Source organism: Colossoma macropomum, unplaced genomic scaffold (assembly GCF_904425465.1).
Source record: "Colossoma macropomum unplaced genomic scaffold, Colossoma_macropomum, whole genome shotgun sequence".
NCBI lineage: Eukaryota > Metazoa > Chordata > Actinopteri > Characiformes > Serrasalmidae > Colossoma > Colossoma macropomum.
Window position 1 is genome coordinate 269,505 of NW_023495319.1, and position 16,232 is coordinate 285,736.

The 16,232-nt window shown below is 43.9% G+C and overlaps 1 protein-coding gene across 1 annotated transcript in view; it reads right to left on the reverse strand.

Annotated features, from left to right (window-relative positions):
- Positions 1–16,232, reverse strand: part of dnah3 (dynein axonemal heavy chain 3) — a 97,018-nt gene that overhangs the window by 14,513 nt on the left and 66,273 nt on the right. Inside the window, 10 exon segments of the mRNA XM_036562124.1 lie at positions 720–1,053; positions 2,213–3,223; positions 4,899–5,695; positions 7,001–7,199; positions 9,876–10,058; positions 11,044–11,260; positions 12,207–12,372; positions 14,263–14,929; positions 15,670–15,813; positions 15,925–16,081. Coding sequence (XP_036418017.1) covers positions 720–1,053; positions 2,213–3,223; positions 4,899–5,695; positions 7,001–7,199; positions 9,876–10,058; positions 11,044–11,260; positions 12,207–12,372; positions 14,263–14,929; positions 15,670–15,813; positions 15,925–16,081 — 3,875 coding nt within the window.

Consider the following 16,232-nt stretch of genomic DNA (forward strand, 5'->3'; position numbering starts at 1 on the left):
AGAGTCAGTTATTCATTCAGCCTAATGAGAAACTGTAGAACAGACTCAGTTTATATCACAATACCTACTGTTACTATGTTGAGGCCAGACGTTACTATATTTAGGCCACAAATTTCTATATTGAGGTCACAAATTAAGATTATGAGGCCACAAGTTACTATACTTAAGCCATAAATTACTATATTGAGGCCACAAGTTACTATGTTGAGGCCAGACGTTACTATATTTAGGCCACAAATTTCTATATTGAGGTCACAAATTAAGATTATGAGGCCACAAGTTACTATACTGAGGCCATGAGTTACTATATTTATACCACAAATTACTATATTGAGGCCACAAATGAATATATTGAGGCCACAAGTTACTATATTGAGGCCGCCAATTAAGATTTTGAGGCCACAAGTTACTATATTTAGGCCAAACATTTTCATATAGAGGCCACAAATTCATACATTAAAACTATAAAATATTGTACTAAGGCCAAAAATTGATGTACTAAAGGTCATGAAGTACTACATTGAGGCCACAAGTAAAGAGAAACTTAACTTGTGGGCTCGATTTAGTAACTTGTGCCCTCAGTATTGTAATCTGTGGCCATGCCTTATCAAAAATCTAATCACCATGTCACCTTCGGGGCTCCGTAAACCTTTACGCCCTTTAAATGCATGTATTTTGATAAAACTGTGAAGGGTAATCACACACCCTCTTACACACACCTGCGGTGGGGTCCGATCCCGATGACAGCACGAAGATGAGCGGTGAGCAGCAGTTGGAGTCGCTGTAGCTTCCTGCCAGGTCAAAGGTTGGAGGTTCGATGTAGGTGCGGCCCATGTTGTCCACGATGAACTCCTGCACAGCGGGCACCAGCTTATCAGGCCTGAAGCAGCGCAGCACCACCATGCGCTCCATGCCCACCAGAGTGCGCCATTTCCCCGGGAACTGCTCCTCATGTGGCCGGCCGGAGTCGTAAATCTGCTTCCACTGAGCCACGTTCTCCTGCACGTGCTCAAACAGCCCCTCCAGGTTTGGGAGCTTTGAGGCTCGGACCACCTGACGCCACAAAGGGAGTGAGTGAGGAGTCACGTCTGATTCAGGCATTCTGTATTTTAACCCCTTAAACTCCAACTTCAGTTCCTCACCCTCATAACTGCACACTACACATTCCTATCATAGCTGTCACTGAATAGTTCATAGTAGTTACTGTGTAATAAGCCTTAAGATTAATCACTGAATAGAAAGCCTAGAGTTACAGGTAGTTTCAGCTAAACTGAATATAAAACAACCGTCAACACTGACAACAAAGTCACCACACTAGTTATTATGTTGTTGTATTAGTATCCTGCATTTTATAGAGGAATTCCACCATTTTTTCAAATTTTCTGCATAATTCAGTTGTTGAAATGTAAAAAATTGTTTTTAAGTGAATAATTACAACTTGGAGAAACACTCTTTCTTTACAGTGGTGGTGTTAAGAACCAGGGGTCACATGTCTACGATGTATGCAAAAGTTTAAGCATCCCTGGTCAATGTACATATTTTGTTGATGTTCTAAGCCAAAATAAGTGAAAAAGCTTCATTTAGTTTTGCAAATTTTAGAGCACAGCATTGTTATCATTATTGGCATTTAATGAATAAAAAAACATAAAACCATAAACCAATTAATGTTTTATTTGTATTTTTTTCCCAAATTCAGCTAGTAAACAGTAATTGTGCATTACATTGTGCAGGACTGTGCTCTCTGTAAAGGATGTGTTAACTTATTCACACTTAGAAAACTAACAAAACATGGCATTTGACCAGGGTGCCCAAACTTTTGTATACAAAGGTATAGCCACTTTATTTACTATCCAGAACCACCAGTGAACCTACACGAGTCTTCTGAGTTTATATGGAATGCTGATGATGAAAATAGTGGAAAATCTGAAATAATAAGTTTTCTTTGGGGACTATTTTGCCTCACAGCGCCCTGCATATTATGTATCCCTCCACCATGAACGGATTTTTGGGCTAAAATCTCAGGCAGTGAATTCATAACCATTTCATGTAGGAACTTTCTGTGAGGGAGCTTTTAGAGGTGGACGTCTGGTTCCTATCACCACCACTGTGAACGACTGAAATGATGTGAACATTTCAGACCAAACCGTTCTGAATGACTTTGTTTACATCTTATGTGAAAAAATCTCTTATGAAGTAAATTTGATCACTCCACCTCCGACCACGCTTTGTCCGACAGCCATTCTGGGGCGGGGTTTGGGTGAGGGTTGTCGAGGGCGACGCCGCCCGTGAGCAGGAAGCGCCAGATGAGGTCGCTGACCTGACCTTTGCCTTGCATGATGCCGACAGTGAGGAGAAGCGAGAACAGTAGCTTATCCTTCTCGAACAGCGAGCGGCAGACGTTCCTGTAGATGCTCACGGTGAAGTGCTCCGTTATGTTGGAGATGCGGGTGTCCAGGTCGTCGCTGGCCGGGCTCTGGGCGATGGATTGCAGGTACAGGCCGATGAACCAGGTGAGAGAATACTGGTACATGGGCTCGATGTTCGCCAAGTCCGAGATGCAGAAGAACAGGATGGACGAGTGCTCGGCCACAGGACGGTAGCCTAGCCGCGTTTCGTCGATTTCTCGCTCCGTCAAGCTCGCAATCTTCTGCTTCTCAGAGATCTCCTCTGATAAAACCTTGGAGGAAGACAGGACCTTGATGGCCGTTTCATCTTCCAGAATGTTCCCCTGAGATGAAGACAGCACCTCCAGGATCTTGTCCTCGATCTCCTTCAGCTGTTTGTTGTTAGCGGCGCTCTCCAGGATCAGCTGGTTCTTCTTCTCCTCCAGTTCGGGTTTTTCCTTGGCGGCGACGATCCCCAGCAGCTGGTCCTGCAGCCCCAGCGGTGTGATCATGAAGTTCAGCAGGCACACCTTCACCGCCACCTCCGGCAGGTAGTGAGGGTTCCGCAGGCCGGTGGTCATGTAGAAAAGGAAGTCTCTGGAATATTCTATGATGTTCTCGCCCAGTTTCATATACTCCACCCCCTGCTGCTTGAAGGTCTGCTTCAGTAGAACAGGCTCTAGAACCGCGTCTAGCTCCTCACCCACATTCTCCAGGAGAACTGGTGTTCCAAACTGAATGGCGTTCTCCAAGGTGCGGACGTAGTTGCTGTCGGAGAGCTTGATGACGGACAGCTTGTTGGCCTTCTCCATGTTCTTGATCCACTTATTGGCTTGGCCCTGCAGGTGGGTTGGATGATATGGCAAAAAATAAAATAAATTCAAATTTAAATGTACTGACGATTCTTGATGACCTAATAGAAACTTTGAAAAAGGCCAAAAGATAACTCATCTAATTTTGTTCATTAAGGCTGTCACACGCCAAACACCATACAAATAAACAAGATGAAAATAAATACAAATAAAAAACAAGACGTGTCACATCGGTTTGAGCTGATTTTGGAGATCTTCTCCACACATGATGAAGAAAAAGAAAAACTAATCCTTCTAACGTTTGTTGAAACGTTTGGGTTGCTGGAACAATCACCCAGTTTGGTAGTCGCCATGCCAACAACAGAGACAACAGGGACTGGTTGAGTGAGTTCAGGTTGCCAGAGAGCAAATAAAATAATGGTTTAAAAAAAATAACATTTATTGTGCAAGATACCATCAGCAATTTTACTGATTTCCGAATAAACGGCACAAATAAACTGTGAAGGCCTTTATAATGGAAAAAGTCTGACTGGTCAGCGTAATCAGAGTATTGGATCACCTCTAATAAATGGAGATGCGCAATATTTTGCCTGTCTTTTCTATGCGTATCTGTCAAAGCAGACACAAGTTCTGAATTGAATTTGTAATGCTGCCACTTTTAGCTGTGACTCGTTTTCTACAAACTTTGCATATTGATTAATTGTATTCTTAAAAATCTGAACCAGTTCCATATGAACGTAGTGGCATTTCCATCTTAAGCAAGGAGTGCTGCCTGTCTTCAGGTTGTATGTGCATGTTTCTGCAGCTGATTTTATTTATCAGGCTGCGTCAGCAAGAGTTTAGTTTTTTTAATCGCAGTGTTTGCTTAATGTGTTTAAGGGTCGTATTTACTAATATATCAGTGTAAAGCAGTGTTTGTTTAGTGTTTTGGGGATTTTTCTCCCCAATTTGGTATTCAGTTCCACCCACTAGTTAGTTTTACCGCAATCACATGATACCACCAGCGCTAGGAGGGCGACTGGGAACACAGGCTTCCTCTGAGACCTGTGAAGCAGCACTGCATCTTTTTGAACTGCTGCTAACACAACGTCACTGTACAGCTTAACGCGCTCGAAGGAGAACACTAACCACCAGCTCTGAAAACATCTTTCATTTGGACCTAATTGTATAAAAGGGAACATCTTTAGATATAATGGTGGGCAACCAGGTAATGAAATGTTTAAAGAGGAAGGGGTGATTATCTCATCATCCCTAAAAATCATATAAGAACACTGTACACCGCTTTGGCATCGTATTCCGGAGCCTATGCCCAGGCTGAATGCTTTTTGCTAAGCCTTAAATAAAGATTATGGCTTTTTCCAACTAAACCCAACATCTGAAGTCTTTTCCTGAAGATCCGAAATAGAATCATGCGGCATGCGCCCACCCCCCGGGTCCCGCCTTCCTGCCGGCTCTCGCGGCTGCCATCGTCGGGGCCTGTGGGGCGGGCGTATGCCACAAATCATTATTAGGTGCAGGTAAATTGTAAGAGCTTGAGATAAAATCAATGCCGTGTCTTGGGTGATAGGGTTCGCTTGAGGCATGACACTGCCCACCCGGAGAGAGCGAGGACAATGGTGCATAAAGCCCTGCTTGGACATTTTTCACTTCGTGTTAAACCTTCAATAGGACTAAATAGCATAAGAAAATCTGACAGCCTTACCTGCGGGTCGATCATGAGCGGCCAGCGGCGGGAGTTGGACACGATGATGCCGTTGTCTGTTGAGAACGAATCCACAGGTAACCCAGCGATCTGCCATGCCCTGATCAGCACCTGGTTTCCTAGGGTGGTGCTGAGCGTGAAGTCGTCAGAGCATGGTATCTTCCTGTGCTTGCAGAGCTCGTGCCACTCCCGCTGGCACTCCACTCTGAAATCCACTGTGAACGCTCCCAGGTAGGACACAGTGCCTGAGGACAGCAGCACGTCACCCGTCAGGTTTGTGTACCTGATTCCCAGCAGCCTCGCTGCCTCCGTCCACCTGTCCTTCTCCCCTCCCAGCCCACCAATCAGTTTCTCTGCCCGGATCAGCTTCTGCGAGCACAGCTCGATGTTGTCCTCCAGCTCCTTCTTCTTCTGGATCATGGCTGCAAACGTGTCGTTCAGGGCCTGCAGCCGGTCCTGGACTTCTTTTAGCTCGCCGCGTTTCACCTCCAGCATCTTCATCTGGACGGCCAGCTCCTCCTCGGCCTCACGGAGGCGCTCTTTCTTCGGGGCGACCACCTTGGCCACGCGCTCGTACACCTCCATGGCGCGGACCCACTTGCAGAGGCCCTCGCAGGCAGATGAGACGTTTTTGATGAGTGCCGGCTGGAAGTCAGGGTGATCGATGAACTTCTCGCGGATCTTCTTGATATTGGCGGCCGGGATGTTGTCCTTATCGAAGGCCTTGAGGTTCTCCAGGAACTTCATGTCTCCCAGCAGCTTTTTAGACGGTCCCCAGTAATCCTCGATCATCTTACCTGAAAAGGAGACCAGTATCATAGCTGTGAGCGCAGTAAGGAGTCAGGGAGGGGCAATTCAATCAAAGCTGATTTTTGAGGCATTATTTGACAAATATGAAATGTACACAAAGAAAAGCAGTCAGTCTAAAGTCTGATTAAGATAAGCAGACAAATGCTAATCATCTGTTACCTTAACTAACATTACTGGTCACATCATTTTTCATACTGTTGGAACAAAACGCCTACACCGATCAGGCATAACATTCTGACCACCTCCTTGTTTCTACGCTCATCGTCCATTTTATCAGCTCCACTTACTATATAGGTGCACTTTGTAGTTCTACAGTTACAGACTGTAGTCCATCTGTTTCTCTGATACTTTGTTAGCCCCCTTTTACCCTGTTCTTCAGACAGGGCAGACACTCACTGTCCACTCTATTAGACACTCCTACCTTGTCAGTCCACCTTGTAGATGTAAAGTCAGAGACGATAGCTCATCTGCTGCTGCACAGTTTGTGTCGGTCATCCTCTAGACCTTCATCTGTGGTCACAGGACGCTGCCCACAGGACGCTGTTGGCTGGATATTTTTGGTTGGTGGACTATTCTCAGTCCAGCAGTGACACTGAAGTGTTTAAAAACTCCAGCAGCACTGCTGTGTCTGATCCACTCAGACCAGCACAACACACACTAACACACCACCACCACGTCAGTGTTACTGCAGTGCTGAGAATGACCCACCACCCAAACAGTACCTGCTCTGTGAGGGTCCATGGGGGTCCTGACCACTGAAGAACAGGGTAAAAGGGGGCTAACAAAGTATCAGAGAAACAGATGGACTACAGTCTGTAACTGTAGAACTACAAAGTGCACCTATATAGTAAGTGGAGCTGATAAAATGGACAATGAGCGTAGAAACAAGGAGGTGGTCATAATGTTACGCCTGATCGGTGTACGTACAAAATGGTAATTTTACAGGAGGAGGAAAAAAACATTCATAATCTTTTTGGTTTTGTTCCAACAGCAATGATATACTAATCACATCTCATACTTAATCTCATATCATTTAGTTGGAAAACAGTGAGTTTGTAAATAGTTCGCTTATAGCAAACATGAAATTCTCTAAATGATGCTGAGGGAATGAGGGAAAAGCTAAATTGCTAATCAAAAATCATAATTTACTATTCTGTTGTATTGCAGAATTAACGAGCTCTTCATCCGTTAAAGTGGGCGTGTCAGAGCAGGCCAAACACTAAATGTGCAGGGCAGGAGCCCCCATTAAACCTTTTTCCTGGTTTAATAAAATATGTGCTGTATTCTCTCACCGGAGCCTCCAGGGTCAGGTTTCCTCTCTGGTTTGATGCCCTTCATGACACAGATGGACTCCATGACCAGTTTGACAGGGCCGGGAGGGTTCTGCATGGACTTCACCACCGTGATGTCGGCCGGCTTCAGCGTGTCCAGGGCCGACAGAGCAGCTTCCAGTGCCGGCATCGCCTCCGCGAGGTCCCCCTCGCACTCATCCTGCCCATCAATCAGTCAGCAAACCACTCTGAATGTCCACTGGTCCTTTTCATGCACTTACGCACTGATTAGTCAATTAAGTACCTCTTCAAGCAAGGCTTATTAAAGGGAACAACTGACCCTCCAAAACGTTAAACTGATTTTTCACATTATGTTTTCTTCCTGAATTTTTGTTCTATAATATTACAAATTCCCAAAACTGGCAGAAAGCTGACAGCAATACACAGAATACATTACTCAGCACACACGCGTGTACACAATACATACAAACAGTGATGTATTTAGTTATGAAGTTAGCTTGATGCTAATTTTACATAGGAATTCCCATTGACTGGTTAATGGAAGTCAGCATTGTGCTAGCCACACAAATGTAATGGAAAAAATGTTATTTATAAAGTGGATTATAAACAGTTTCTGGATGAAATGCTGCTATATTTAGTGGAGGCAGGTTATGGCTTGCACGTTAATGACTATTTTATGACTATGTATTAGACATTAAGTGTTTAGTTAATCGTCCCTGAGGCTTCTCAAAGTGGTATACACATTGTCCCGTATGCTATTTTCATCATCCTCGGGATGACGGGACGTGGTTAGTATGGAGCTCTGCTTCTAAGTCCACCTTAAATTCAATCTCTCTTCTTTTCGGCGCCCTACGCAGCAGGGTTACTGTCCTGAGCCGTTCAACTCAACTCACTGATTCAACTCATCGGTGTAAAGTGGACATCAAATCGATATCAAACATTAAAATAAGATGTGTGACTTGATGATCTGAAAAAAAACCTGCACTGTAATTCAAAAGGAGTGAAAAACTCAACATTGCCGTCTGGTCAGGACTGTGGATGTTTCAGACCACACAGTGATGACAGCAACGGCCATTCTGAATGAGACGCTGGATAACGGAGGTAAAGAAACGTTCAACCAGGAGTGACCACAGTGGTGATCCTGTCATAGGTGGCTATGACAGATAACAATCATTCAAAGACCGTCAGCATTTATCGGCTATACTGGACCAGCCAAGTTATGCAGGAAGAACTTTATGAACGTGCACCCTCTGCTCGGCAGCTCAGACATCCAATCATAGCACAGAGATGTATTACAGCCGTTACGGTGAGTTTAGCAGAGTTAAGGAGTGTTTTACAAATGATAACCAGCTCACTCACTGTTGTTCAGGTGCAACTAAAGAGGCTTTGGTTTGTGCTGAGTGGGGCTTTGAAACAGAGCAGGTAATAAAAATCTACACTAATTCTGATTGGTCTGAGGAATCACTCGACGGCGTCTTCTCATACAGTCCCGCCCAACTCAAATCAAACCAAGGAAACACAAAAGGGCTAAAATCTCTCAGTCGAAATGATCTGTGCCGTTGACTAGAACATTCCCGCAGGAGTGAATGTAGAGGAGTAGAAGTGAAAACTCTATATAGAGAATAAAGTCGGCAATAAGTGAACACGTTTTCTACAGAGAACATAACTGCACATTTTAATGCACAATTACTGTTTATTTGCTCAATTTAACATATTACAAATAAGTGCAAAAGCATGTCACATTTTATATCAAAGTTATGTCAAATTTTGCAAATAAATAGAAATTCTGCAAAGAAAGAACACTGCAAAAATGAGTATCTTGTCAAGTAAAATGGTCTTAAATCTAGTCGACATATCCAATATTTCTCCGGTCGAGATTGCTGTAAGCTTATTATAAGAATATTTAGCTTATTTCCAAACATTTATTACCTGTTTTAAGTAATTTTATTAGGTAAATTTATCTCACTATACTGGCAGATAATTTTGCTTGTTGTAAGAAATGTGCTTAAAACCAGCAAAACTGTCTGCGGTATAGTGAGATAATTTTACTCAATAAAATTACTTAAAACAGGTAATAAATCTTATAAGAAGTGCACAACTATCTCACAATAAGAAATATTAGACATATCGACTAGAATTAAGAATTTCACTTGACAAGATACTTTATTTTGCAGTGAAGATTGAAAATGCCATATTTAAAATTGTTCCCTGTAGAACAAACATATTTTCAGAACCAACAAAACATGTAATTTGACCAGGGTGTTGACTTCTGTGGTTAACCAAATCACCATCGTGAGCAGCATCATATGTGCCAAGACAAATACGACGTTGTTCAGCACTGTCCACACCATGGACTGAAGAGTGATTCTGAGTTTGAGCCTCACTAACATCAGATAACCACTGAAATGTTTCTCCAAGCCCTCACTCACGCGGCAGCACACCCCCCGACCATCCATCCATCCATCCATCCATCCATCCATCCATCATCTAAACCGCTTATCCTTCTGGGTCGTGGTGGGGTGCTGGAGCCTATCCCAGCTGTCATTGGGCGTAAGGCAGGATACACCCTGGACAGGTCACTAGTCCATCGCAGGGCAGACAGACAGACATACACATTCACACACTCACACCTAGGGGCAATTCAGCATGTCCAATCAGCCTGACTGCATGTTTTTGGACTGTGGGAGGAAACCGGAGTACCCGGAGGAAACCCACACAGACACGGGGAGAACAGGCAAACTCCACACAGAAATGACCCTGGTCACCCGGCTGGGAACCAAACCCAGGCCATTCTCGCTGTGAGGCAACAGCGCTACCCACTGCGCCACCGTGCCGCCCACCCCCCGACCAGCATCTGCAAAATGCTCTCAGATACCTTAATGGCTTTAGCAGCTGCTGCAGCCTCATTGGCCACTTTCTCGTCAGCAGCAACCAGCTCTTTCTTGGCGTCCACCTCCACCGTCTCCTTCTCGATCTTCACCATCATCTCGTCTGTCTCGGCGGAGGTGCGGATCAGCTCCGGCTGCAGCGCGGTCAGCTCCTGCTGCATCACTGCTACCTGGAAAACGGATACAACAGAAAAACAGATGAGCAAAAAACAGACCGGTGAGGTGGACCCGGTAGCGAGAAACCGATTGCTGGCTGATTATGATAGCAGAATATTAATCATAAACATTGGCTGATACCAATAAAGATCATTCTTACACTGCAAAAAATAGTACATCATCAAGTGAAATGATTTTAGTTCTAGTTGATCTATGTAATATTTCTTATTTTGATGAGATGTGGAAATAAGTTATATAATCTTGCACTAAGCTTACAACAATCTCAAAAGGAGAAATATTAGATTTATTGACTAGATGTAAGATATTTTTACTTGACAAGACACCATTTTTTGCAGTGCAGGTTTTACATATTTTACAGTTACAAAACTGTCATTTGTGCTGGGAGAAATGAATCCTGTGCAAGTACAAAAAATAATAATAATTTGCACACGTCAATTGTCAGTTGACAGTTACTTTGTGAACTGTATATCACATGGTGTGTACAATATCAAATGTTTTCGCACTGCCCGAGTCATCTCCTCAAACAAAGTTGTGCAAACTGAAACACAAGTTCCATACATGCATTTATGAGCTCCTGCTGGTGTGGGTTTCTGTTCTTTCACTGATGCATTAAACACTACTCGCATACTGAGAATTTTGAGTATTGTGGAGAAAATGAGCGACGTTTTAATTTCCCAAAATAAACATTAAAATTCAAAGCTTTTACTCACAGCTTCTGTTTTTCTTCACAGTTAAAACAAACTGTTACACTTACTAGGATTTTAGAAGTATAATTTTCAATTTGTCTGCAACACTTGCAACCTTTCTGGCACCAAACGTTTCCATACAGTAATGAGGGGTGCTGTTTTTTTGCCTGTTTTTGTTTTTAAATGACAGGACTGTTAGTTCTTAAACAATTCGGCTTTAGCTCTAACAGCTGATACTGAGGACTGGCCGGTAGCATCATTCATCACTAATACCTGGAGTCAGGTGTCTCACCTGAGAGGCAGCAAAGTCGAGTTTCTGCAGGCCGACCAGGTATCGATTCCTGAAGGTGTTGACCTCAGTGCGCTTGGAGGTCAGTAGGGTCTTAAAGGTGAGGATCAGCTCCAGGTAGGAAGTGGGCGTGACGTAGTTATGCCTGCGCAGCTGTGAGTAGTACCGCTCTGAGAGCTTCTGCGCGCTCTCCTGAAACGTCTTACACATCTCCACCACCCTGAGAGAGAGAGAGGGAGAGAGAGAGAGATTAAGAAACAGGAGCAAAGTAGGAAGGAGGGAGAGAGAAACCGAGGAAGAGAGTGAGAGTGAGTGAGTGACAGTTACTTTACTCTCAGTCATTTAAACACAACCAACTCTTTGTAATTTCACACAGTTTGGGGCTGAACTGTATTATTTGTCTGTGTTCTATGCTAACAGATATATAGTGTAAAAAACTTTGGTGGGGGGGTGTGGGGGCTTAACTTACAAAAGTTAGTGTCCAGACTGCCTTGAAATTTTGAGTTATTTGAACTTTACAGGGCATAAAACACAGAATCCTGTTCTGTTAACTTACTATTTGAAATTCAATTAATTAAAAAAAAGTGTCCAAACACTTTAAGTTAAACATTTTTTTCCAGTGTACAAGGCTTTTCCTGTAGTAACAACCTGGGAAACTCCCCAGATATTAATCAGCAGCCTTAAAATGATAATTGGATTTGGAAAAATAACCTGAAATTGGAATTTGAATCCACATTTACAATTTTTCCCTCTTCACCCCAAATGTAGTTTTGCTCTGACAATGAGGCTAATGTGACTAATAAAAGGAAGCTTATACCCCACCAATCAGAACAGTTCCAACTTTGTGTCTAAATCATCATACACTCGCCTCAAAGGTGTTCAGTATCTCTAATTGACTTGATTATGTGGTTTCTGACCCTGTATGACTCACTGTTATCTATAAACATGGACTAAAGTACAGACAAAATTCAGGCCTCCAGGCTGCTGCTGCTATTTTCAGCTTTGCACTGTACTTTTGTTCACTGGAAGAAAGTTGTGCACATTAGCATTTTTGTTGAACAGTCACTTTCCTGAAGAATCGGTGCAGTTTTAATTTCAGAAAGTTCTGTAAAATCATACCGGCCCAGAGGATGTCATGATCTTTAACCCACAGCTCATGCTCTTACTCTGTTCTGATGTAGTCGTCCAGCTCCACCTCCTCCAAAAACTTGTTGGCCACCATCTCGAGGGCATCGGTGGGCCAGGCCTGGAACCAGTCGATCGTGCAGCAGTTAATCAGAGATGGGAACATCCGCAGACGATTCCGGAAGGCATCTCCAATCGGACTCATTGCTGTGAACACACAAACTCACACACTGAGTTTCTGAGCACAGTACTGCTGCTGTCCAGATATTATTCGTACCATTCTCAGTACAGCAGTGACCGTGCGTCCTGCTGGTTAACAGGCATCAGCGCTCTGCAGTTTCAGTTTCCATTCACTGAAGCTTACCAAAGTTATTCCTGCTAATAAAAAGTCAACTAAGTCTCCCCATTATTCACCACCATCACTGCTGTATTGTATTTGGTGAGTTTTATGAACAGTAACAGATGAAGGTAATATAAGGGAACGGTGGACATTGTGTCTTTAGTATCTGGGATATTTTGAACTGCAGACTTATGAAAAAAAGAACATCTCTCTCAGAAGTAAAAGCACCGTTTTGCAAAATGAATAAATTTTACACTATTGGGGCTCCTGAGTGGCTCAACCGTCTAAGCGTTGGTCTTAACATCAGGAGATCGCAAGTTCATTCCCTGGTGATGCTACAGTCTTCTGTGTCCGGGAGTCCAAGAGAACACAGTTGTCCTCGCTCTCTGGGTGGGCAGGATGGCTCCACGCCCCCATCACTCAGCGCTATGCTAGTCAGTGCAGGCGTCTGTTAGCTGACGTAACAGAACTGGCGGTTGGCGCTTTCCTCCGAGCGCGTTCGGCTGTTGAATGACGTTACATTAGCGTCAGTTTGAAAAGATGCGGTGGAGCTTCACGGGTCTCGGAGGAAGCCTGTGTTTGCCTTTGCCCTCCTAGCGGTGGTGGTAGCGCGTGATTGGCAAAATCCTAACTAATGGTTAGAATTGGATATGAGAAAATTGGTGGAAAATTCTGGGGCCGTATTACAGAAAATTCTTATAATTTTTGTCTTAACTCAAGATCTGACAGGCCAAGATAAGATTTATCACAAATTCATATTACAGAAGCAAATATGATCTTAATTTAGGAATCTTATCTTATCTTACAGCATCTTAACTTACTCAACTGAAGTCGACAATCAACTGTCGTGTCTGTTACCTAGCAACTGACCATACGCGCACAGCTGAGATGTAAACACGTAATCAAGTTAGTTAGCCAGATAGCTAACGTTAGCTACCGTTACTGAGGTAAACAAAGTCAAATAAAAGTAAAGCGCGTAAACTGAGAGTTAATAATATTGTGAGAGCGCCCCCTGCTGTTTATCAGAGCGTCGCCGCTCCCCAGTTTCAGTCTCCATTTCCCAAACGCTTTAGCCGAGCGCGCTAACGTTACTCCTCCTAATAAACAGACACACGTTCAGCTCCGTCTCCTCATTATTCACCACCATCACTGTAATATTTCATCATCAACATTAACACACGAAGGTGATCAGAGGGGCGGTGGAGATCGAGTCTGCAGCGTCTGAGATCTTTAAAACGCAGAGTTAGAAAAAAAACTCACAAGTCAAAGCAGCGTTTTCAGTGTAGATAAATAAGCGTCATTATGCTGGTTTAGTGAACTGTGCTGCCTGACACGGTATAAAACAATAGAAACAGACAATTTAAACAGAAGTTAAGATGCTCTGGGGTTTATATTAAAGTTAAGAAAATATTTTGGCAACTTAGGATGTTTCTGTAAAACCAGATCTCAGACTTGCTGAACAACTGTAACATTGTATTTTCAGTACAACTGCTAACAGTAGAAAGTGGAAATTAAACAGACGTTAGGACGCTGTTAGGGTTTAGTTAAGACAGTATTTAGGAAATTGTGTCTAGTTAGATGTCTGTGTAATAATATTTTCCTACCTGGAGTTTGGATAAGACTGTGTACTTAGGAACTGTCCCAAATTCAGTCCTAACTGAAGATTTTAGAGTTAGGATGTCTCGGTAATGTGGCCCCTGAACTACATCAGGCAGGTCTGTGAGTGCTGTGTATGTATGTGTGCATGTGTGCAGTACCCAGAACGATGTGCAGGTTAGCTTTGACCCTGTCGATGAAGAAGTTGTACATGGTCAGCGGCGTGGCGTCCAGCTTCCTGCCCTCCATCCTGGCGACGGCCTGCATCTTCTCGATGATGTCGGCGCGTTCGTCGGCGGGAAAGATGTTGGGGACGTCTCCGGTGTTCAGCAGCATGTTAATGTCCTCCACAAATGACTCATCTTTGATCTGACTGTCATTGAACAGGAAGGTGGTCCTCTTGCCCTCCACTCCAGCCTTCAGCATCACTCGCTTCAGGTCATCCCTCCAGTCCGTCGTTCCGTAACTCTTGGTCAGTTCGATCTGGAACAGCTCGTAGTCGCTGATGAACGTGGCCAGTTTGGTGGCGCTCTGGCGTCCGGAGCCACCGATGCCCACCAGCAGCAGGTGGCCGTTGTCCTGCTTGAGAACCCGGCAGATCCGTGAGACGTGCTCGATGGCGAACTGGAACATCACCAGGCTCATGGGCGCCTTGCTGACGTTGTTGAACTCGTCCAGGTAGAGCTCCATAACTTCGGTCAGAGCGCGCACGTCCGTCAGCTCGTCGTACGCTTTGACGTCCGCGTCCGGCTTGCCGTAATCACCGAAGAACAGACTGCGGATGTTCTCATCCGTGACTTTTCCAGAGGGAGAAAGATGACAGAGGAGCTAGAGAACGAGAAAGGAAGACAGAAACAGAGAAGCAGAGAGTCGATATCAGAAAAATGCAAAAATTAATTTCCACAAACCATGAACACTGATTAGCATGATTAAATAGTTCTTTGCATGATGAAATCGTTCTTTAGATTGATGGAGAACGTGTTATTCATAGTTCTAAACAGAATCTTTTTGAAAATGGTTCTATATAGCAGCAAAAAGGGTTCTACTATTGTTACAAGCTTGACATTATAATAACAGCAGAACCCTTTTCTCAATAGCAGAACCAATTTCATAGAAAACCCAAACTTTACCACTTTCAAAAAGATAGAATTAAAAAGGTTCTGCTATTGTTACAAGCTTGACATTGCAACAATAACAGAACACTTTTTGGTGCTATGTAGAACCCTTCTCAAAACGGTTCTACATAGAACCATATAAAATATACTCTCCATGAGTCTGAAGATCCATTTTACTATGCAAGGAATGCTTTAAGCATGCAGATGGTTCTTTGAGTGTTCGTGGTTCTATCTTTGCTAATCAACCCTTGAAGAACCATCTTTGTCAAGAGTGTAGAGATGGGGATTTATAGGGTGTTATATTAAAAGAAGGAGGGGTTTCAGACAGGGTCCTCCCCCCAAACTTCACTTATTCCATAACTCCGTTTAAAGGCGTAAATAAAAAGCAGATTAAGGATAAACAGTCAGGAGTTTTCATTTCTGTGCATCACTAGTTAAGAGTGGGAACAGTACCTTGTCCAGGCTCTGTTTGAAGTAGCCTGAAGTTCTCTCTCTGACGATGCTGAAAAAGGTCTCTCTGTCCTCGCTGTCAATCAGGCGATCGTAGAACACTCGGTACACCTCGTGGATCCATAACCTCATCAGCTTCTCCCCATCCTGCTCAGGACAAAACAAACAGAGCTGTTACTGGAGGGAACGGCTGAGACAGGGACGTCTGCACGCGTTGGTATCTGAGCCTGTCTGTGTGTGAGCGCCACCCTAACACACCTGCATGTGTGTGTGTGGACAGAGCAGCACTCCTTTAATGACTCTGGAGAAGTCTCTGAGGTTGAATATGTAGTGAGATTTAGAGGGAGTGGGTAGAAACTTCTCCATCGCATCCTTATACACCGCCATGGTGGCCTGAACCAGGATCTTACCCAGCCTGCAACACACACACACACACACACACACACACACACACACACACACCACACACACACACACACCATCAAACATTCACATATACAGAAACACAGCTCAGTCGCTCACACATCAATCTGACGAATCACTGCAATGGTATCCCAGGTGGCTGC